The 25,061-nt window shown below is 37.3% G+C and overlaps 1 protein-coding gene across 1 annotated transcript in view; it reads right to left on the bottom strand.

Annotated features, from left to right (window-relative positions):
• Sbf2 (SET binding factor 2) overlaps nucleotides 1-25,061 on the bottom strand; it is a 352,132-nt gene that overhangs the window by 140,930 nt on the left and 186,141 nt on the right. Inside the window, 5 exon segments of the mRNA XM_037211535.1 lie at nucleotides 13,554-13,652; nucleotides 15,633-15,761; nucleotides 16,182-16,295; nucleotides 17,394-17,471; nucleotides 22,231-22,344. Coding sequence (XP_037067430.1) covers nucleotides 13,554-13,652; nucleotides 15,633-15,761; nucleotides 16,182-16,295; nucleotides 17,394-17,471; nucleotides 22,231-22,344 — 534 coding nt within the window.

Genomic DNA, 25,061 nt, shown 5'->3' with positions numbered 1-25,061 from the left:
ACTCCCTAGACTCAATTCCCAAAGACCCATCCCTCCCCAAACCCCACCTCACCTCCCAACCCAGAATGCCTGCAGACTTCAGCTGCTCAGGTGCAAGTCACACCAGTCAGGAGAACAGAGACCCCCTGATGCAAGTAAGACCAAGCTAGCCACCAGAAGTCCAGCTAGCAACTTAGACAGTGACTTCCTACTGCATTGGAGGTCACATTGATCACCAAAAATTCAGGCCACAAAGACCAGAAAACCAAAGATAAAACAAAAATAAAGGAACAAAACACTCATCTAACAAAGACAAACTCAGAAATCAATACCTAGACCTAAAATCATTACAAACCCACATGCCTAAATGCCAGTGTAAGAACACAATCAATATTAGAAAGGGCAACAGAAAGACCTGAATATTCCAAAACAACTGAAGCACAAAAAAGAGACCTTAAAACCAACTTTATAAAGATGATAGAGGTCCTTAAAGAGGAAATTTTAAAATATCTTAAAGAAACTGAGGAAAAAACAAACAAAAAGTTGGAGGAAATCAATAAATCCATTAAAGAATGCCAAGAAAGCCAAGAAAAAAACCAAAAGGTGAAGGAAACTATTCAAGACCTGAAAATTGAAATAGAAGCAATAAAGAAACACAAACTGAGGGAATTCTGGAAATGGAAAATCTGGGTAAGCCAAGAGAAACTACAGAAGCAAGCATCACCAACAGAATATAAGAGATGTAAGAGAGAATCTCAGGAATTGAAGATACAATAAAAGAAATATATTCATCAGTCAAAGAAAATGTTAAATCTAAAAAATTCCTAACACAAAATATCCAGGAAATCTGGGATACTATGAAAAGACCAAGCACAAGAATAATAGGAAGAGAAGGAGGAGAAGATTCCTAGCTCAAAAACCCAGAAAATATATTTACAAAATCAGAGAGGAAAATTTTCCTAACCTAAAGAAGGACACGACTATGAAGGTACACAAATCTTACAGAACACCAAATAGATTGAACCAGAAAAGAAAGTCCCTGCACCACATAATAACACTAAACATACAGATCAAAGAAAAAATATTAAAAGTTTCAAGAGGAAAATGCCAAGTAATATATAAAGGCAGACCTGTTATAATTACACCCGAATTCTCAACATAGACTATAAAAGCTAGAAGAGCATGGGCAGATGTCTTGAAGACTCTGAGAGACCATGGATGTCAGCCCAAACTACTATTTCCAGCAAAACTTTCAATCACCATAGATGGATGAAACAAGGTATTACACAACAAAGTCAAATTTAAACACTATCTAGCCCTACAGGTACTAGAAGGAAAGCTCAAAACCAAAGAAGTTAACTACACCCACTAAACATAGGCCATAAATAATCTCACACCAGCAAAACCCAAAGGGAAACACACACACACACACACACACACACACACACACACACACACACACACACACACTCCACCACCACCACCACCAACAACAACAACAAAATAACAGGAATTAACAATCATTGTTCATTAATATCTCTCAATATCAATGGACTCAATTCTCCAATAAAAAGACACAGGCTAACAGAATGAGTTAAAAAACAGGATCCATACTTCTGCTGTATACAAGAAACACACCTCAACATCAAAGACAGATATTACCTCAGAGTAAAATGATTTTCCAAGCAAATGGACCTAACAAGAAAGCTGGTGTATCAATTCTAATATCTAACAAAATAGACTTCAAACCAAAATTAATCAAAAGAGATGGAGGGCATTTTATACTCAAAGGAAAAATCCACCAAGAGTACATTACAATTCTGACCATCTATGCACCAAACACAAGAGCACCCACATCTGTAAAAGAAACATTACTGAAGCTCAAATCACACACTGAACCTCACACACTATAATCGTGGAAGACTTCAATACCCCACTCTCACTAATGAACAGGTTATCCAGACAAAAACTAAACAGAGAAATAATGGAGCTAACAAATGTTATGAATCAAATGGATCTAACAGATATCTACAGAACATTTCATCCAAACACAAAAGAATATAGTTTCTTCTAAGCACCTCACAGAACATCCTCTAAAACTGTCCACATACTAAATCACAAATCAAGTCTCAACAAATACAAGAAAATTGAAATAACCCCATGTATCCTATCAGACCACCATAGATTACGGCTGGATATCAACAAAAAGAACAACATACAGCCTACAAATTCACATAAACAGAAAAACTCCCTATTGAATGATTACTGCATCAAGGCAGAAATAACAAAAGAAATTAAAGAGTTCCTAGAATTCAATGAAAATGAATGCACAACCTACCCAAACTTATGGGACACAATCAAAGTGGTGCTAGTAGAAATTTCATAGTACGAAGTGCCTTCATAAAGAAATTGCAGAGATCTCATACTATCAACCTAACAGCACACCTGAACACTCTAGAACAAAAAGAAGCAAACACAACCAAGAGGAGTAGACTGCAGGAAATAATCAAACTGAGGACTGAAATCAATAAAATAGAAACAGAGAAAATATAAAGAATCAAAGAAATAGAATTGGCTCTTTGAGGGAATCAACAAGATATACAAACCCTATTCAAACTAACTAAAAGACTGAGAATATCTATATTAACAAAGTCAGAAATGAAAAGGGGACATAACAACAGATACTGAGGAAATCCAAAGAACCATACAGTCATATTTCAAATACGTGTACTCCACAAAACTGGAAAATCTAAAAGAAATGCACAACTTCTTCAATAAAGGATCACTTACCAAAGTTAAATATGGATGAGATAAACAATTTAAATAGATCTATAACCCCTATGGAAATAGAAGCAGTCATTAAAAGTCTCTTAACAACAACAACAACAACAACATCAACAACAACAGCAACAACAAAAAAGCCCAGAGCCAGACGGTTTTAGCACAGAATTCTACTAGACCTTCAAAGAAGACCTAATACTAATACTCCTCAAAACTTGCCATGAAATAGAAACAGAAGGAATATTGACAAATTCATTTTATGAGGTCACAGTCACCCTGATATCCAAGCTACATAAAGATTCAACAAAGAAAGATAATTACAGACCAATTTCCCTCATGAACATTAATGCAAAAAATAATAAATATAATACTTGCAAACCGAATTCAAGAACACATCAAAAAGGTCATCCCCCATAACCAAGTATGATTCATCCCAGAGATGCAAGGATAGTTCAGCATATGAAAATCTGTCAATATAATCAACCATATAAACAAACTAAAAGAAAAAAAATCACATGGTCATATCATTAGATGCCACGTAATACCACGTAAAATCACATGGTCATACCATTCGATGCTGAAAAAGTCTTTGTTCTTTGTTTTTGCTCTTTTGTGGAGTCCACCATCCAGCTCCCAAATAAATCACATATGGAGGCTTATTCTTAATTTTAAATGGTCAGCTGTAGCTTGGCTTGTTTCTTGCCAGCTTTCCTTAAATTATCCTGTCAATCTTTTGCCTCTGGGCTTTTCCTGCTCTCTTACTTCTGTAAATCTTATTCTTACTCTGTGGCTTGCTGTGTAGCTGGGTGGCTGGCCCCTGGATTCCTCCTCCTTCTCTGGCTACTTCTCTTTTTCTACCTCTTTCTTCACAGATTTCTCCTTCTATACATTCTCTCTGCCTGCCAGCCCTGCTTATCCTTTCTCTTGCCTTGCTATTAGCCATTCAGTTCTTTATTAGACCATCAGGTGTTTTAGACAGGCACAGTAACACAGCTTCAGAGTTAAACAAATACAATATAAACAAAAGTAATACATCTGAAAATAATATTCTACGACAAGTCTTTGACAAAATCCAACACTGCTGTGGATTACTCCTTCTGTACACTGTGAAAATATGTTGCTCTCATTGTTAATAAAAAGCTGATTGGCTGACAGGCAGGGATTTGGGGTCAGAGAAATGCTGAGATGAATAAGGGTGGAGTCTGAGGAGACATCATGAGAAACAGAGTGAGCAGGATGAAAAGTATGTACATGAGGTAAATGAGCCTCAGGGCAGCACATAGATTAATTGAAATGGGTTAATTTAAGTTATAAGAGCTAGCTAAAAACAAGCCAAGCTATCAGCTGAACATTTATAACTAATAGTAAATCTCTGAGTGGTTATTTGGGAGTGACTGGCGGGACACAGAGAAAGTTTGCCTACAAATGGCCCCCAGCATAGGGCACCTACATCCACATAAAATCTGAGAAAGCTTTAAAAAGGTTCTAAACACACACACACACACACACACACACACACACACACACACACACACACGGAGCCAAACAAACTTCCTACTCTTATGTCTCTCATGCTGGCCACAATACTAAGAGGTGTCTCCCAGAAGCTGCCTGCAGGAGGAGCTAGCCACCATGCACTACTGCCATGCACTAAGTTGTACCAGTGGTGGATGACATAGTAGTTTAAGATTCCTCTCATGTGATCAGAAAACAATACAGGATCCTGCCCCGGACTTCCCATCTGGACAAGAGGTGAGTGCCTGGGCTCAGCCTAGATCCCATCCCTGGGCACCAGCCATTCTGGGGAAGACCTGCCCAACTTGGCCCCAGGTTCTGGCCATTGGGCAGGATCCCTTTAGCCCCCACTGGGAAGGCTCCCCTTCTCCAAGACCCCCAGCAGACCCTGCAATCTCCACACCCTGCCCCCACGCTCATCTGCCTGAGACTCTAGCCACTTCCTGAGACTTAGAGACTGGCCCACAGCTCCCATCCTGCCCCGGACTTCCCATCAGGACAAGAGGTGAGTGCCTGGGCTCAGCCTAGATCCTATCCCTGGGCACCAGCCATTCCAGGGAAGACCTGCCCAACTTGGCCCCAGGTTCTGGCCTTCGGGCAGGATCCCTTCCACCCCCACTGGGAAGGCTCCCTTTCTCCAAGACCCCCAGCAGACCCTGCAATCTCCACGCCCTGCCCCCACACCTATCATTGTCCGAGACCCCAGCCACTTCCTGAGATTTAGAGACCAGCCCCCAGTTCTCATCCTGCCCTGGACTTCCCTTCTGGACAAGAGCTGCCATCCTGGCCCGGACCTCCCATCTGGATAAGAGCTCCCATCCTGCCCCGGAGCTCCCATCTGGACAAGAGAGAGAGAGAGACTTCCTGAATCTGTCAGCTCTGTCTGGACAAAGTGCACTGATGAGACCAAGAATGAAACCACAAGGAGATGGGCAAACATCAAGGCAGAAGTACATACAACAAAATGAAGAGCAATACAGTATCACCAGAACCTAGCCCTCCTCCAACATCTAGACCTGAACATCAAAAGATGGAAGAAGCAGAAGAAAACAGCCTTATGAATAACATCATGAAGAAGGTAGAGGCTTATATAGAAGGAATCACAAATGTAATTGAGGAAAAGACAAAAAATGAGAAGAACGCTATAAAAAACTAGAGGAAAGGACAAATAAAGCAGAAGAAAACAATAAAGCCTTGGAAGAAAACAATAAAGCCCTAAAAAAAATCATGAAAAAGCAATGAAACAGATGAAGGAAACAGTCCAAGACCTGAAAAGGGAAATAGAAAAAATGAAGAAGACACAAACAGAGGGAATGCTGGAAATAGAAAATCTGAGTAAATGATCAGGAACTTCAGATACAAGCATAACCAACAGAATGCAAGAGATGGAAGAGAGGATCTCTGGCATTGAAGACACTGTAGAAGAAATAGATTCGTCAGTCAAAGAAAACACAAAACCCAACAAAGTCATGACCCAAAATGTCCAAGAAATTTGTGACACCATGAAAAGACCAAACCTACGAATAATAGGGATAGAGGAAGGAGAAGAATACCAACTCAAAGGCACAGAAAATATATTCAATAAGATCATAGAAGAAAACTTTCCCAACTTAAAGGAAATGCCTATGAAGATACAAGAAGCCTATAGAACAAAAAACAGACTAGACCCCCCCAAAAAGTCCCCTTCACCACATAATAATTAAACAACTAAACGTACAGAATAAAGAAAGAATATTAAGAACAGCTAAGGAAAGTGACTTATAAAGCCAAGTGACTTACAAAGGCAAACCTATCAGAATAACACCTGATTTCTCAATAAAGACTTTGAAAGCCAGAAGGACATGGACAGATGTAATGCAGACACTAAGAGATCATGGATGCCAGCCTAGACTAATATACCCAGCAAAACTTTCAATCATCATAGACGGAGTGAACAAGACATTCCAAGACAAAGCCAGATTTAAACAATACTTTTCACAAACCCAGCCCTACAGAAAGCACTAGAAGGAAAATTCCAACCTAAGGAAGTCAGATACACCCTTGAAAACACAGGCAATAGATAAAGCCATAGCAGTAAACCCCAAAGAAGAAAAGCACACACACTACCACCAAAAAATAACAGGAATGAACAATCATTGGTCATTAATATCCCTTAATATCAATGGACATAATTCACTTATAAAAAGACACAGGCTTACAGAATGGATACGAAAACAGGACCCATCTTTCTGCTGCATACAAGAAACACATCTCAAATTCAAAGATAGACACTACCTAAGAATAGAAGGCTGGGAAAAGACTTTCCAATCAAATGGTCTTAAGAAACAAGTGGGTGTAGCCATCCTGATATCCAGCAAAATATACTTCAAACTAAAATCAATCAAAAGAGATCAAGAAGGGCATTACATACTCATCACAGGAAATATCCACTAAGATGAAGTTTCAGTTCTGAACATTTATGCCCCAAACACAAGGGTACCCACATATTTGTTTGTAATAGCCAGAACCTGGAAACAACCTAGATGCCCTTCAACTGAATAATGGATAAATAAAATGTGGTACATATACACAATGGAATACTACTCAGCAGAGAAAAAACAATGACATCATGAGGTTTGCAGGCAAAAGGATGGATCTAGAAAAAAATCATCCTGAGTGAGGTAACCCAGACTCAGAAAGACAAACATGGTATGTACTCATGCATAGGAGGATACTAGATGTAAAACAAAGATGACTAGAAGGCTACTCACAACTCCAGGGAGGCTACCTAGAAAACAGGACCCCAAGAAAGATACAGGGATCGCCCAATGACAGAGAAATGGATGAGATCTACATGAACAACCTGGACTTGATTGGGGTTATGAAGGGCAAGGATCGAGAGAAAGAGAGCTTAGGGGAGTGGGAGATCCCAGCTGGATCAAGAACAGAGAGGGAGAACAAGGAATAAAAGACCATGATAAATGAAGACCACATGAGAATAGGAAGAAGCAAAGTGCTAGAGAGGCCCACAGAAATCCACAAAGATACCCCCACAATAGACTACTTGTTGTGGATATCATTCTATATAAATAAAACACTGATGGCTAGTGACCAGACAGGAAGTATTGGTGGGACAAGGAGAGAGGAGAATTGGGGAAACAGGAAGAAGGGGGAGAGACACTGCAGCCACTGCCAGGATAAGCAGCATGTAAAGACGCCGGTAAGCCACCAGCCATGTGGCAAGGTATAGATTTATAAAAATGGGTTAATTTAAGATATAAGAACAGTTAGTAAGAAGCCTGCCACGGCCATACAGTTTATAAGTAATATAAGCGTCTAAGTGATTATTTTATAAGTGGATTGTGCGACTGCAGGGTTTGGGGAACCTGGAGAGAAGCCCTCCAGCAACAACTACTAGCAATGGTCGAGAGACAGCCCGAACTGACCTATTCTGGTGATAGGATGACCAAACACCCTAATTGTCATGCTAGAAACCCCATCCAATGACTGAGGGAACTGGATGCAGAGATCCATGGCCAGGCCCCAGGTGGAGCTCCAGGAGTCCAATTGGCCAGAAAGAGGAAGGTTTGTATGAGCGAGAATTGTTGAGACCAAGGTTGGATAAAGCACAGGGACAAATAGCCAAACAAATGGAAACACATGAACTGTGAACCAATAGCTGAGGAGCTCCCAACTGGATCAGGCCTTCTGGATAAGTGAGACAGTTGATTAGCTTGATCTGTCTGGGAGGCATCCAGGCAGTAGGACTGGGTCCTGTACTCAGTGCATGAGTTGGCTGTTTGAAACCTGGGGCTTATACAGGGATGCTTGGCTCAGCCTGGGAGGAGGGAACTAGACCTGCCTGGACTGAGTCTACTAGGTTGAACTCAATCCTCAGGGGAGTCTTTGCTCTAGAGGAGATGGGAATCAGGGGTGGGCTGGGAATAAAGGGGAGAGGGGGGAGAACAAGGGAATCTTTGGCTGATATGTAGAATTAAATTAAATTATAAAATAAAAAAAGAATAAAAAAATACAGATACTCAGTAAAGACAGATCCAGACAGAGGAAACCTCTAAATGATTTATAGTATGTTAAAAAATGTAAATAGGCTTGGGAAAGAAAAGAGAAAGGGTAGAAAAATCACAGATTAAAAAAATAGTTTAAAAATATAGTAAAGTCCTTAAAAAAAGAAACAGAGTAAAAAATATAATAAGCCATGGAAAGCTGGGATGTACACAGAGAGTCTAGATTCTGTATGCTATTGTGCTGTCTTTAGATTTTCTGATTGCTAATGAAGGACTGGCAGCTGTTAAGACACATTGGGTTATGAAAACTGCTGGATTAAACCAACCTATACATTTTTAAAATGTCTTGGCTTCAAAATGGAAGTCAAAAGATATGTTACTTTGAGGGAGAGGTTATACTTTTATTTCCACAGGAAATGAGAGGCTGTGGATACATTTCAGGTTAATATGGATCAGGTTTGATTGAGGAAGACCCCCTGAAAATCTTGACTACAGACATAAAGAAATAAACCTAAAAAAACTACAAGACATGTGATGTATATTTTACTTGCTCAAACATAAAACAAAAAATCATCTTTGGCTGACTTGTGTATAATGCACAGTCTATATTTGTATTAATACAGATTATGTGTGTTATCTTTGAAAGTTTATGTATTTTCAGAACAAGGGGACCAGACACTAATAAAAATGGATGGCTCTGATGATCGAGCATCTCAAAATGCCTCTGTTATAGTCTCCTCAGAATTCTGCATCCAAAACAGCTTCAAGGCTGCTGGTGGAGATGGTCCAGCCTCATAAACTACTCCAGCCAAGACTTAACCATCATCCTAAATTTTCTCAGCACCCCCAGACAACAGGAAGCAGTCTAGAAAAAACAACACCCACATTCCCAAAAGATGGGGGTATGGTTGTTTGCCATCATTTAAAGGGGTTGGTTACAACTGTTATTGGTCATAGTCAGGAAAAAAGGTAAACAAAGGAGTTAAATTCAAAAAGCTCTTTCTGAAAAGAAAAATGGCGGGTATAGAAATGATAGGATAAAAGGGTAGATTATCGAAATTACTTTTAAACTTTTAAAAAAGTGACCACTAGTCTTAAATATTTTACATTGGTATGGATTTCTGTATATTGATACAAGTGTAAAGTTATTTTTGCTATACTATATGTATGCTTCTACTCTTGTTTGGTGTATTGTGAGTATGCAACTCATTTAAAAGTGTAGTATATAATTAAAACTACAGGTTAATAGTCATATATAATAATGAAACTTGTAGTCATATTAGGTATGTTTTCAAGGTTAAACAGATACATTTAGATAGATGGCCTTCAAGCTCTTCAAAGATGTACATAATATGGCATTTAAAATATTTTAATAACCTAAGGCTTTTAATCACAGTGAGACATGTCTGTTCCTGACAGTACCAATTTGCTTCAAAAGAGGATGATGGGTATTGAAGAAACTCCATATGGAATTTGTTTTGTTTATGGCAAAAGCCAGTCATTTGGGCAAAGAAACTGCCCTTGCCTCAACTGCTGACAGTTATTGTCCACACTGGACCAGCAGGATGAAAAAAAAAAAAAAAAGCAACTGCTAAACTTTGCCAAGACAAGGTAGGATAGTCCATCTAAATTCCCTGCTTCTCAGAAATGTCTATCAGATATACTGGGCCTGAAGCCTAAAGTTGGATGCCCCAACATTGCAGAAAAACTACTGGTGACTGTGCAGGCAGCCAGATGTCTCTGTCATTTCTAGAATTTTGGAAGTTGCTTGCAATGCACTTCTTGTTTGCTCAGGTAATATTCTTCTGTGGTCTTTGACGAGTTGAAGACTAGATGGTTATAGTTACAGTTTGCCTTAGTTATGATAAAGAGGTAAATGAGGTATAAAACTTTAGACTCACAAACATAAATAATAAAATATTTTTTTCTAAATTTGCCAAATACAAATGGTCTGGATATTGGAACTGTAATTCTTACTTGATAACTGTTTTTGTTGTCTATAATTTTACTTTGTTAAAATTAAAACTTTCCTTTTTTATTTACATAAAAAAGTGGAAATGCTGTGGAATAATCCTGTACACTGTGAAAATGTGTTGCTCTCATTGTTAATAAAAAGCTGATTGGCTGATAGCTAGGCAAGATTTCAGGGGCAGAGAGAATGCTGGGAGGAAGAAGGGTGCAGTTTAAGGATTTGCCAGGAGACTCAGAGGGAGCAAGACATTCTGGAGGGCAGTAAAGCCATGAGTCATGTGCTTTCAGAGTGTTCTGGGACAGAGCCTAGCAGAAATGTCATCAAAGAGATCAGGGAGACTTCATCCAGCAAAAGATGGGAGCAGAAGCACAGCCCTACAGCCAAATATTAGGCAGAGCTTGGGGAGTTCTGCAGGGGAGTTTGGGGGAAGATTGAAGGAACCAGAGGAGACATGGACACCACAAGAACATGTCCACAGAAATCAACTGACCAGGACTCATGGGGACTCGCTGAGATCAGGAAGCCTTTAGGGGTCTGACCTAGGACCTCTACATATATGCTATGACTGAGTAGCTTGGTGCTCTTGTGGGACTCTTCACAATGGGAGCAGGGGCTGTCTCCGACTCTTTTGCTTGCTTATGGGACCCTTTTCCTACTGGGTCACCTTGTCCAGCCTTGATATGATAGCATGTGCCTAGTATTATTGTAGCATATTATGCTATGTTTGGTTATGTTTGGCTGATATCCCTGGGAGGCCTGCTCTTTTCTGAGGGGAGACAGGGGGTGGATGGTGGTGGGAGATAGAGTGGGGGGTTGGTGGGCATGGATCTGGGGGAGAGGGAAGAGGTGGAGAGGAGAGACTGGGGGAAGAGGAGGGAGAGGAAACTGAGGTTGGGATGTAATATATATGAGAATAATAAAAATAGAATGTATAACCACTAGACACTAATTTTATTATATTTTAGTTATATACTGGTAAATATAAAGTATATATCATAAAATTTAAGTTATACGATAGTAAGAAGCAATTATTTATGTTGTCTTTGCATTAAAGTGGCTTGGCATAATCTTGTAGACATTGGGCTCTCACATACTGGATACACAATGATGTCAGAATCCTAATTTTGGTCACCTTACTAGCTACAACATTTGTCCTGGAATAGTCTTGAAAAAAAGATCAAAGAACACCAGGTGGCAGTGGTGCCTAACCCTAACCTAGAGGCAGAGGCACAGGGATCTCTGAGGCCAGCCTGGTCTATAGAGGGAGTTCCAGAACAGCCAGGGCTACAAAGAGAAACCCTGTCTCGAAACACCACCTCTCCACAAAAAAAGACATCAAAGAAGTAAACAGCTAGTTATTAAAAGTATTAGTCCTATTTGATTTAGTTGATTAAACTGATTTCCACCTGGCATTGCTCATCTTTGAAATGCATCAATAAACCAGTCCTCCCTAAAGAAGAATGAACTACTTCCAAATCTTCAATTTCCTTATCTATTCAACACCAGTCTTCCCTTACTGCAGAGTCCTTGTCACACAGGGTCACTGCTAAGTGAGAAACTATGCTAAAACACTGTCAAAAAGTTTAATGGAAACATTGTTACTATTTTATTGTTTTTTGAAACAGAGTTTCTCTTGCTGACTGACTTTGTAGATCAGGCTAGCCTCAAACTCAGAGATCCTTCTGCCTCTGCTTCCAGAGTGCTGGGATTAAAGGTGTGTACCATCAATGCCTGGGTGATTGTTAATTTTTTGGAATTGCAGATAGACCCAATATGACAGAGTGAGATTAGGAGACATATATGATTAAGTTCATAAATTTAAAGTCTGGATTTTATCACTTAATAGCTACATTATTCTGAGCCAATTATATCCTCAAGAAAATGGGCATACTGAATCTGGCTTAAATGGGTGGTATAGGATAATAGATAATGTATGTAATGTGGTTAAATGTACTCTCATTTATTTAAATTTTTGAGAAATCACTTATGACTCAAAATGAGATAAAGTTTAAGAATACAAAATATTGCTTCTTAGAAAAGGAACTAATTCTCTATAAATGACAGTCCACTGAAGTATCACTCTTGAACAATTAAAATAGAAAATGATCTTTTGCCAGGACTAAGCATGCTATGCCTAATTTCTGTCTCTGTTACCTACTGTTCTTTTTATGTTAGGCAAAACATGCTGTCAAAACTGATAATAAAATCACTAGTAATTGGAGAAATACACCAGAAATATTCAATTATGCGCCAAAACTTAGATGGGCACAGTTCAGAAAAGACCATTAGTTTGAATATGAATCTTCAAAAAGAATTATTTCTCTCAAAGGAAGGTCAGATTCCAAATATAGAACTTGAGCATAACTGAGTAGAGCAGGGGAAAGCTCAGAAGTATAGTGGATACATAGCACGCACCAAAACTCTGGTTTGAATCCTCAATACATGCACTTCCACACATGCACTTGCACACACAAGCAGAGAATAAATAATTAAACAATATGTAACAAGGTAATAGTTTAGTATTTCTGCTTTTAACTTACTGCTTCCCACATTTCAAATGAATGTGACATAGCAGTGACTAATAACTCACTGTCAGAATGGTTTACCTTGTTAAATAGCTAGATTAAACAATATGCATTGGGGCCAGAACACCAATATCAAGTTCTTCTTCTCTCTAAAGTCCTTAAAACAACAACAACACAAACCCCAACTTCCCTCTGCTTTTCTTCACTGGACCACATTTCAATTGATTTACGTTTCTTAGTAAAAGGAATCAAAGACTTCACAAGCAGGAATAATCAGCACTCACTTAGCCAAAATCCACTATTCTATAAGCACATACTCTTGTGCCAGCCTAAGAATTCAGGTGGTTACTTCACCACATCCTCATCTTTTAATTGACATTTCCTGTCTCCAGGGAGCACTTTCATCTTTGAGTTTCGTGTTCATGTACCAGCTTTCATTCTTTCTTCCAGCTTAGTTTCTCACCTTAATTCAAAACAATGCAACTCAAATGACACCACTGCACTAGATCTCCAATGTCTTTCTGTATTACATAAGCATGAGACCGGAAGAAAACTTACAGTGAGGGCAAAGATGAGTGGGGAAAAATGTGGTCAAGACATTTTCATGATACAGTGACTGATATGAAAATGTGATACACTATGACATACAGGACTAAGTGTGACATCTTGGGATTGATTATCCAGAGCATAGTACCACTACTATAATGGTGGAGCTTCTTAGTTCTGAAAATGAAACATTTTTTTTAATACTTTAAAATTTTACATACACTTACTTACATTTTTGAATAGTTGCTCAGCAAGTTCTCTGATGTGCTTTATCATCTTCAGTGGGTTATTTTCTTCAACTTTAATTCTCTCTACTTCAAAAGCTACCAACTTGGAAAAAAAAGCAGATGGCAGTAATCAGTACCTAAATATGCTGAATTTAAAAATTGGTATTTTCATACAATATGCAAACTAAAAGCCATCTAAAATACATATTATTTTAAAAATAAATTACTTTAGATTTGTACTGGGTTTCACCTCTACCCCAAGATGACAAAGGCTTATCAAATCTATGGCTTGCCAGGTAGTCTCTACTCAGTGACTCTTGGGGAATAGTCATTTATGGAGTGCAAAGAAGCTTTTTCACCCTACAGGTCTCACTCACGATAATTCACTTACATAGAAAAATTCAGAAAAGTGAGGAAGTCTCCAAATATTTCTTTAAGTTACAAATATGAACAAACAATTCATGTCATGATGACTGGACTCTATGGTCAGTATGACCTGGGTTTAGATTCCTCATCTATAAATGAAGATGGAACAGTAGGATGGTATTTAGATTCCTTTTAGTTCTCAAGAGATATATATGGACTCCATCTCCCTATTAACTAGTTTGCTAAGACAACTGTGTGGGAGTATATACTTACTGTAGAGGGCTGACATGAAATGTATGAGAGTAAACGAGTGAGAAAGAGGAGGAACTAGAGTTTCTTCCTTCCAGGAAAACAAAGATGGGACATAGACTAATGTTGCTATTAATAAAGTTTCAGAGACCAGTAAATGAGTTAGAAAAGAACTTTGGCAAGCATCTTAGTTTAACTATATAAGCCATCAACCACTGAGTACTTAATTAGGAACCTAAAGATTGATATAAATGTTAGTAGGATCAAAGGCCAGTCACATTAACTGTTAACAGGAAATCAAAGCTTAGTAAGTACCTACAAACAACTGTGCAAGTCAGGGTACTATGCCTTACACCTGCATGTGCTCATTACTAAATGAGGCACTGGTGTAGGTCTTCATCCAGAACAGAAGCTCTGCTTCGCTTTCCTTACCCATGAGTACTTAGCTATCTTTACAAGAATAAAAGACCCATCTCAGGGGGAAAAAAAAGACCTTCATTCCTACTTTCTTTGAACAAGATAAGCCACCAATGGTAAAAGGTAACAAAGCCTTCCTCATTTTGGGTTTCAGGAGTGACTTTCTTTAATGTACAACAGGAACTTTAAAATCTACTGGTTCCATGGGCTGGAGAGATGGCTCAGAGGTTAAGAGCACTGCTTGGTCTTCCAAAGTTCCTGAGTTCAATTCCCAGCAACCACATGGTGGCTCACAACCACCTGTAATGAATTCTGGTGCCCCCTTCTGGCTTGCAGGGATATGTGCAGCCAGAACACTGTATACATAATAAATAAATAATATTAAAAAAAAATCTACTGGTTCCAATACAGTGATGTTTCAGAAACTGAAATACAAATGATATTCACTTTCTTGTCCCCATAATGCACTGCTTGAATATAGAATTATATGATAAATGGAAAATACATTTTAAAAAAGAGAAAGCACAACAAATGTAAAATAGTATCCTATTCACTTATTCTATTTCTCCCTGTATATGGCCAAATCCTTGAAAAGATAGAGACTATATATCTGTCCCAAATATTTCTACTAGGATAGCTACAAAATGGTAATTATTGTTAGTAGGAATGTTATAAACTTAAATTATGGCTCTATGACATTGATGGATTAAACATAACTCTAATTTACAGTCACATATCTGTGCATCAAGTTAGACCTAGCTGCAGACTGACAATGACTGAACTATTATATTTTTTTAAAAATGAGTCTTATTTATATAAGCACTGTCCAATCTTTCAAAAAGATCTAAGAAGCTATTCAATCATAGTTGTTCAAAATCTTTTTGTACTTTTGAAACATTCTATAATTTTCTCAATTTACATTATAGGTATCAAGATTTGATATACATAATATTTGATTACTTAATATTTAATTTATAATGTTTATAAATTTGAGTAAACATTATAATAATGGTTTTTGCTTTTAACTATTAGTTGTTGATAAGAACTATACCTCATCAAAGAGATCACAGGCTCTATATGGAGGCCCTCTTTCTGAAACAAAACCTGCAAATGCCATTCCATTGAGCACTTTAGTGAGGAAATCATTCTCAACCAAACCACGCTGCCCCAAGAAAGCTGTCTGTAAAGAAAAAAATGTGAAATGATAATTTATCACTGGGAAATGGTCAAATGGTTAAAATAAAAATAGAAAGATTGAAGATTGCCTGAATGCTTTCAGGTATAACTAAACAATGTCATGAAATGTGTTTCTCTCAAAGGGTTTTGTCTAATACCTGAAATATTACATGTATTGGAAAGAATAAAAATTAATCCATCTAAAAGACAGGAGGAAAAAAAATCAGGTATTAATACTTGACTTTAAGAAGAGAAACGTCAATTTTAAGTTTACATACTCTGAAGAAAAATATTACGCCAACTCTATGAGTCACATAACACAGAGACTTTAATCACATTCAAAAAAATTCATTCAATACATATGGCTAAGAAAGTGTTCTTTTAAATGAGTCCACTTAACTAACAACCTAGTACTATGTCTTACTTTGTGAAAATGTATCACAGGCTCAGCATGGATCCGTATAAGCTGGAGGCATGACCTATATCCTTGGAACAGTTGTGCAAATAACCTAAGGAAAACTGCTCGTACTTCTTTATCCTGGAAATGTAAAAAGAAACACACAGGTAATTTAATTAAAAAAAATTAAGTAAAACAGAGAGAAGAAGAAAGTTTGAGTGAGCAGCATGCTGTGCTTCCCATGCTTGTCTCCCCACGCAGCAGGCACAGTCTCATGAGAGTCTACTTATTCTTGGGTGAAATGGTTTGTTCTTTCTACTGAACCAAACATAATTTGATTCTAGTGCATACAGTTCTCTTCCAGAGGAAAAATAAGTAGCACAATTTCCTCTTTTACTGTGTCAGAGAAAGGAATATATGCCAAGACCTCTGATTTTTATAAATGCAAAAATTATAGTTATGAATATAAAAGGGAAAAACACTCAAAATATTATACTTTAAAGGCTTATGAAATTCTTCTAACATTTATCCAAATTATAAAATCTATTCTTATTCTAATGAAATATGATTTAAAAGTAAGTCTTGCCAATCCAGGTTTTAATAGAAACAATTTTTAAACTGTTAAAGAAAATTCCATATTTCTTTGGTCAATACCTTATTTAATGGATAAAGAAAAAAAGGTCAAGAATGCTTATATCATTTTTTCAAAGGACCAGTCTCCTACTGGTCACACATGCATTCACCTCTAAGACATGAACTGGCAAAAGAAAAAAGGGGTGTCTGCTATCCTTCCATTGTTTACGACTGCTAATCCAAACTCCTCTTGGCACACATACTCCTCAAACTTGATTCTCTCCTATACTCAGCATTCATTCCTTCATTTTTCTAAGTATCACACACCCCCTGGAGATGTAGCTCAGTGGTAGAGCACATGCATAGCACACATAAGGCACCTGGTTCGATACATAGCACTACAAGAACGGAAGAATCCAAATGCTTATGCTGGGTGGTTTTCCAGACTATAGCTAAGGCTCTAATTTCTTTGCTGTCTTTACTCTTGCTTCATAAAGAGAAAGTCAAATCCCCTCTCCAGGCCAGTAAATTGCCCTGTAACACCTTGAGGAAAGAAGAATTCTAATTTCTATGTGGGGGTACTTCTAACTCAGCTATTTCAGAAAACCTAAAAATAAAAGTACAGCACTCTTTAGAAGTATCAAAATTAAATAATAAATTTCTTACCAGCATTTTTGAGTGGGATAAGGCTGTTCGTGGAGGAGGGAAAGCATGATCTGCTACTTCCAAATCAGGGTGCAAAATCTAAAGTAAACAAGTTTGTTATATAAGATATCTAGGATTAATAAGACTTACCCTTTAGTTTCTTTGGGGCATTAAGTGAACTATCAGTACCTGAGTTAGATTATAGTCCTACCATGAGATAAAAATCACTTAATTGATACAGCTTTGCATGTACTGTTGTGGAAAGATATCTAAGACAAAACATTAGATTAGGAAGAAAAAAAAAAAAAAGACTTCCTAGGGGCTGGAGAGACAGCTCAGGGGTTAAGAGCACTTGCTTTTTGCAGATGACTAAGGTACAATTCTCAGCAACCACATGATTGCTCATAACCATCTGCAACTCCAGTTCCAGGGGCTTTGACACCTTCTTCTGATAGGTACACATGTGGCATAAAGACAAAACACCCATACAAATGGAATAAAATAAACATTACAAAAAAGGCCAACTAGAAAAATTCACATAGCAACGTCTTACTTATTTTAAAATAATAAATAAATAAATGCACACACAGATAAACATCTACCTGAGTATGTGCAGTTCTCAAAGAACATATATCAAATTATAAAAAAATGAGCCACTGCTGGGAAGTGAGCAACTGGGAGAAGTGCTATATATCAATGTGGCTACTTTGTAAAAGAGGTTTATTTTACATCTTATAATATATAATCTAAACGGATGAGATAGAATAAAGAACCAAGAAATGAAGCCACACAGCTACAAACACGATTTTTGACAGAAGTGTCAAAAACATGCATTATAGGAAAGACAATCTCTTTAACAAATGGTGCTGAGAAAATGATATACACATGCCAAGCAATGATACCAGACCTCTTTCTCTTTCCTCCTGTCAAAAAAAAAATTCAAAATGAACTAAAAACCCTACTATAAGACCTAAAAGTTTAAAACTTTTAGTAGAAGACATGAAAAATACTTCATGATCTATTCACAGGCATAAAGTCCTCCTGTAAAAGGATCCGATGGCTCAGGAGAACTGATAAATGGTATCACGAGATGAAACCATGAGAAGAGAAAAGAGACAGCCTACAGAATTGGAGAAAACCTTTGCCAACTACATATTAGACCAGAAAGTCATAGCTCAATAATAAACAACTCAAATGTTAAACACCAATAAAACAAATCATCTAATCAATAAATGGGCCAATAAATTAAATAGTTTGCAAAAGAAAAATTCAAATGGCTAATAAGTGTTTGAAAAAGAATGGGTAGCATCCTTAACAATCAAAGAAACAAAACCATACTGAGATTCCATCTCCCTCAAAGTCAGAATGACTGCCATCAAGACAACAAATGACAGCAGATGCTGGCAAAGATGTGGGGAAGGCAGAACTTCAACTGAGAAGCGTGTAAACGGGTGCAGCCTCTATGTTAATCAGTGTGGCAGCTCATTAAAAAAGTGAAACAATAAAACAGAACAAAAACCCACCATCTAACTTATCTATACTACTCTTGGAGTATTCAACTAAAAGAATCTAGATCAGCAAACCACCAAAATATACACACCCATGTTTACTGCAGTACTAGTCAAAATAACCAAGACAGGGAACCAGTCCAGATGCCCATCAATGAATGAAAAAAGAAAATGTGTTATGCAGCTTTACTGACTGAAATGTATGAAGAAAGTGTCATAATGAAAACATATTTTGTATGCTAACCAAAATTAATTTATAAATGTTTTAAAAGGGGGCTAGAGAAATAGCTCAGTGATTAAGACATTTGCTGCTCTTCCAGAGGATTTGGGTTTGATTCCCAGTACCTACATAGTGGCTTACAACCACCTACAACTATAGTTTGGATACCTTCTGGCCTCCTCAGGCACAGCACAAATATGTTGTACATACATGCAAGGAAATAATTCATACTTATATAATAAAAATGAAAAAACCTTTTTAAAAGTATACTGAAAAAATAAAAGTAGAAAACACAACAAACTAATTAATTAAAATACTTGGGTAAGGAAGAAGCTCTTGAGCTTTGCATTTCAGAAGAGGGTAGACTGTGATGAACTTATGAATAATAACACTAGAAATACAAAGAAAATACCTAGGAAAGCTAAAGAAAAATGTTAATATTTGAGTTAGGCTTTGTGTTGCAGAATACTTGTTTACACTGTGAAGATATGTCACTGTGATTGGTTTAATAAAGAGCTAAATGGCCAATAGCTAGGCAGGAGAGAATAGGTGGGACTTTTGGGCAGAGAGAGGAACTCGGGATCAATCGAGGCACATAAGAGATGCCAGCAAGACACTGAAGAAGTACAAAACAGAGGAGAGGTAACTGAGCCATGAGGCAGAATGTAGATGAATAGAAACAGGTTAATTTGAATTATAAGAGCTAGTTGGGGAAAAGCCTAAGCTAAGGCCAATCTTTTATAATTAACAAGTCTCCATGTCACTATTTGTGAGCTGGCAGCCCAAAAGAAAGTCCGACTACATTTGGTGCCCAATGTCCAGCCACGTATATCTACATAAAGCCTGAGCAAACTTAAAAAAAAAAAACAAATTCCCAAACACGAAGTCAGACCTGACTTCCAGGTGACCTGTCTCTCAAGCAGGCCCAGTACTTGCAGCATACAGAGGTGTGGCCCCTTTAACACAGCAGAGCATTTAAGCAATGTGCTATTCAGGCAGGAGACTAGATAGAAATACTTGCCGCAACTTGGACAGAGCAGCTTCCCAGAGTAGGGAACAGTTAGGCTGAGGGGAGTGAAGCCAGCCCTAGCACCACCTGCTAACCTAGCTGTGCAGCAGAGGGCCGAGCTGCCACCTAGCAGTTTAAGCTTTGGCTCACGTGATCACAGAATGCTGCAGGTGCTTAGGCCAGGTCCATATTGAGAAAAGCCTCTAAATAGGTACAGAATAATTAAAAATGTGCTTAGATGCTAAAGAAAGAAAAGGAAATGGGTATAAATAGTAAATAAATAAATAAATAAATGAGTGAATAAATAAATAGTTTAAAAATAATAAAGTGAAGTCTTTAAAGAAAGAGTAAAGTAATATTAAAAGCCACATAAGGATGAGAAATGCACAGTGTGCCCAAATCCTGTATGTTGCTTTGTTGACTTTAAGTTTTTTGAATGCTGATGAGTGAAAGACAAACCCTGCTGAGAGACACTGGATTGTAGAAAAAACTGTTAAATTAAACCAACCCGTATGTTTTTAAAATGTCTTAATTTCATAATAAAAGTCAGGAAATATGTTGTGTTAAGGGAGAGGTTATTCCTTGTTCCCATAGGAAGCAAAAAGCTACAGATTTCTTCAAAATTAATAAAAGATGAGATTTTGATTGGGGAAGACCTCCTGAAAATCTTGGCTATAGACAAGAAGGAAGAAATTAAAAATAAACAAACAAAAAACTACAAGACAGGTGACACATATGCTAATCCCTCTACATGGGAACAGCTCTGAGACTGGATGAGACATGATAAATCTTGTTGGCTACAAAGTCCTCATGACTTATTATTACATGCCATATGACATGAATGGAGATTTATACTACAATTTGATTATGCAGTACAAAAGGACTTATAATGTTGAGAGATGTCTTTTATGTTCAAATACAGAGCAGAGAATGACTCAATGACTCAAACACTAATTTTTTAGCTACTGATATATTCACATGCAATCAATCCAATTACATAGTTAATATTTTTCTTTAAAATTATTTACCTTTTGAAATGTGGTGGTATCTGAGATGATACTATCTTTGGAATCACAAGTCTTATACATTATACCAAAACAAAATCCTAGGCATGGTGGTTCACACTTTTAATTCCAGTTCTGAGGATTTAGAGACTAGAGGGTCCCTCAGGCTTGCCAGCCAGCCAGCCCAGCCTACTTGGCAAGTTCCAAACTAAGAAGAGGCCCTGTCTCAAACAATAAGGTGGCTGGCACCTGAGGAATGACAGCTAAGATTATCCTCTGGCCTTCATATGTGCACACAAACACTAATGTTCTGTTTGTTTTTAATCAACAAAATCAACAAAAATAGCATAACAAAAATTATTAAACTTGTTTCAATGTGAAAAACCTAGGCCACAAGATTTTTAAAACCTTGACTGCATGGAATGTTAGACTTTTACTGCTTTGATTACTCATATATTAACAAACTAAAAACACCAACTAGACATCCTGTTTTTGTAGATAGCACATTTACAAAAGAGATGATGTGCCAAGAATGAGGCTGGGGATCAGAAGCTAACAACTTCTAATAGAAAATATTGAAGAGAATATGACTTTTTTTTTTCCCAAACAAGACAGGGTTTCTCTGTGTAACCCTGGCTTCCAAACGCTGTGATTAAGGGTGTGCACCACCAAATCAGGCAGGAATCATACATTTTTGAGGCAAAATTTTATCTTATTTCCACAGTATTTGGTACACAGTATCTACTATATAAATATACTGAATAAGAAGCAAATATAACTACCTAGTAAATGAAGGATTCTCCTCTAAAAACTATAAAAGAATATATTTGTTTCAAAGATAGGACTCTTTAAGATAATTACACCTGTAATAGGGTATAATGGCACATACCTTTAATCCCAACACCCGGGAGGCAGAGGCAGGTAAGATCAAGGTTAGCCTGGTCTACATAGCAAGTGTCAGACCAATATAGTGAAAAAATGTCTCAACATAATATATGTGTGTACGTGTAAACATACATACATCATACATATATAATTATAGACCATGTTTTTTAATTCCAGTTATCTCAGTTTCAAGTTTAAATCAAGAAAAGTGACCATGAATAAAGAGGCATACCAAAGAAAGCGCTGCTTGAGTCTGATGAAGAAGTGGCTCCGGAAGAGAAGAGAGGTGAATGCATTCAGGAATTTTAATAGTGCCTCCATCCAAATCTGCTATTATTACATCTAACTGAAAAAGATTTCAAAAATTAACTATAGTTCATAAAATATATGTTATTAAACAAATTAATTGGCCGTGGCTAACTCAAACTGAGAAAAACCAATTGAGGAAGAGGTTCTTAGCTAATCGCAGTAAGAGTTCTAGGTTTAGAACTTCCTCATTACTTTACATTTCCCAAATTCCTACGAAATTAGGTATTGTACATGAGTACACTTCTGCCATTAAAGGATGAAAAATGATATGTGCACTTTTGGCCCTTCAAGACAGGAGTGTTGTAGGGCTCTTCTATGTTCTCCATCTTCTTCCCATGGGAAGAAACTATGAATTGGCAGCAGTCAAGCATTAATCATCCAGATGGTGGCACTACCTGAGGGGATTGTAATAGGAAAAGCAGGAAGGAAGGAGGATTGGATGGTAAATGATTCCATGGGGCAAACTACTCAGGTACATTGGAGAATTTCTATGAAGTGCTATGTGTTAATAAAATTCCATGTTAACTGAGCTATTGCATTTGGATTCTGAAAGAATCAATAAACAAAGTAACATATATCAAACAATTATTGTTTAGATGCAAAACTCAGCTTGGAGCAGTGATGCTCACCTGGAATTCCAGCACTTTGGAGGCAGAAGGGTGAATTCAAGGCCACCCCAAGCTATGTAGTGAGTTCAGGTTTGTGATCAGCTTGTGATACATTAGACCCTGTCTCAAAATCAAGACTAAAACAGACAAAAACAATACCCCAAACCTTATTTGTAGTATTTTAAAAGATCATATTTAAAAATAACTTACATAAATATGAAATGTTTTGATGATGTGCTTACAATTCATTCTAATTTATTCATTAAAATGTTAACTCTACAACTGGCAACATTTGGTTTGTCCTATCTTTATATTTAGTACTACTAAAATTATTTACAAATTATATGGGGCCAAAATTTTAATAAACATGCTTAGTAGCTTACACATTTTTATATGATGATACCAAAATTGAACAGAACTAGATATTAAATACAATGTTAAGAGGATTGATTGGTATACACGTGAGGGTCTTGCCTACTCTTTCAATAGTGTCAATGACATCTCTGATGTGGTTCCAGCTATAGTTGCTGTGTGAGGAGCACCAAAGCTTTCTTCTCTGCTGGCATTTAGAACAGAAGCAGTGTTACAAAGTCTTGTGGATTACAGATGTCACAGAACAAAATCCTTTTGGTAAAGAAATTTTCTTATACTCCCTGAAAAGTGCCACATAATCTGCTCCCTACACTCCAGTCATAGTGCTTCAGAGTACACTCCTCATCTCACATTAGAAATCCCAGTCCATTACTTGGCAGCTCTTACATCTGGAAACATACCCAGCAGAAATTTGTTTCTGTATCCATTATATCTATGGATGCTACTTAAATGTTTTATAGCTACAAACAACCACCACCACTTTCTCCTTCCTCCATATGACAGTCCTTAAATAGTGATGTTTAATTATTAAATAATATCAAATTATCATCTGAGACAATTTCCTCAAAGAACTGCAGTTTCTAAACTTTTGATTCTGATGCCCTCTGATGCACACTGTTATAGTCCTACTAGGAGCATGACATCCAAAAGCAAACACACTATTCTTGAACTAGCTTTAGCTTCTCTTTAGTCACATGGATTGGGAATTTGCTGGGGGCTCATACTGAATTTGAGTTCCACTAAATTTAAACTCTCTGCAAACTATTTTATTCTTGATAATTTTCAGGTATTCTATACTGGCAGATCTCATTTTAAAACAATAATAAATTAAGCATTGGGAAGAAAATTATGAATAAAAATTAGATTATTAATCCTTATCATCTACAGCAGTGGTTCTTAACATGTGGGTTATGACCCTGTTGGGGGTTGAACAACCATTTCACGGGGGGGGGTGTTGTCTAACATGCAGAAAACACAGATATTTACATTACGATTTATAATGGTATCAAAATTACAGTTACAAAGTGGTGACGAAAATAATTTTATGGTTGGGGGTCACCATAACATGAGGAACTGCATTAAAGGGCTGTAGCATTAGGAAGGTTGAGAACTATTGATCTACAGAATATAGAATTCCTCATATGAGGTATATGGTAAGATAAAAATGATCTACTACACAAGGGTTATTTTAAAGTGAGGCCCAGTGGCACATGCTAGCACTTACTCAGATGGCTTAAGTTGAAGGACTGTTGTGAGCTCGGGAGTTGGAGGCTAGCCTAGGCCACACAGCAAGACACTGTCTTTTTTGTTTTATAACTGATTGGTTAATTAATTAATCAATGTTTGTAAGAGAGATGGGGCGGGATGACACATATGCCACGGTACATGCATGGAGGTCAGAAGACAACTTCCAGGAGTTGATTCCTCCCTTCCTCCTTGTTTGAGGCAGGATTTCTCTTATTTCTGCTGCGCTGCTCACATGAGGCTAGCTGACTTTCCAGGTGACTCTCCACTCTGCTGGAATCCCAAACACCACTGCAAATAAACTTAGGTGAAGAGCTTGAGCCATCTCCCCTGTCTAAAGCCACCTTATTCATAAATATATGAATGAATAAATTCTCTAAAACTCTCATACTTGCAAAATTAAATATATTTACATTTCTTGATGCTGTTTTCCTTCTACTCTGTCTTTTCTATGGAAAATGTACCATATTCTGAAAACAATAATGATTTGAAACTTTATAACACTCAAATACAAAAGACTCAAGATCTG

The sequence above is a fragment of the Peromyscus leucopus genome, chromosome 1 (genome assembly GCF_004664715.2).
Source record: "Peromyscus leucopus breed LL Stock chromosome 1, UCI_PerLeu_2.1, whole genome shotgun sequence".
In the NCBI taxonomy this organism is placed as follows: domain Eukaryota; kingdom Metazoa; phylum Chordata; class Mammalia; order Rodentia; family Cricetidae; genus Peromyscus; species Peromyscus leucopus.
This window is presented reverse-complemented; position numbering and strand designations above follow the sequence as displayed.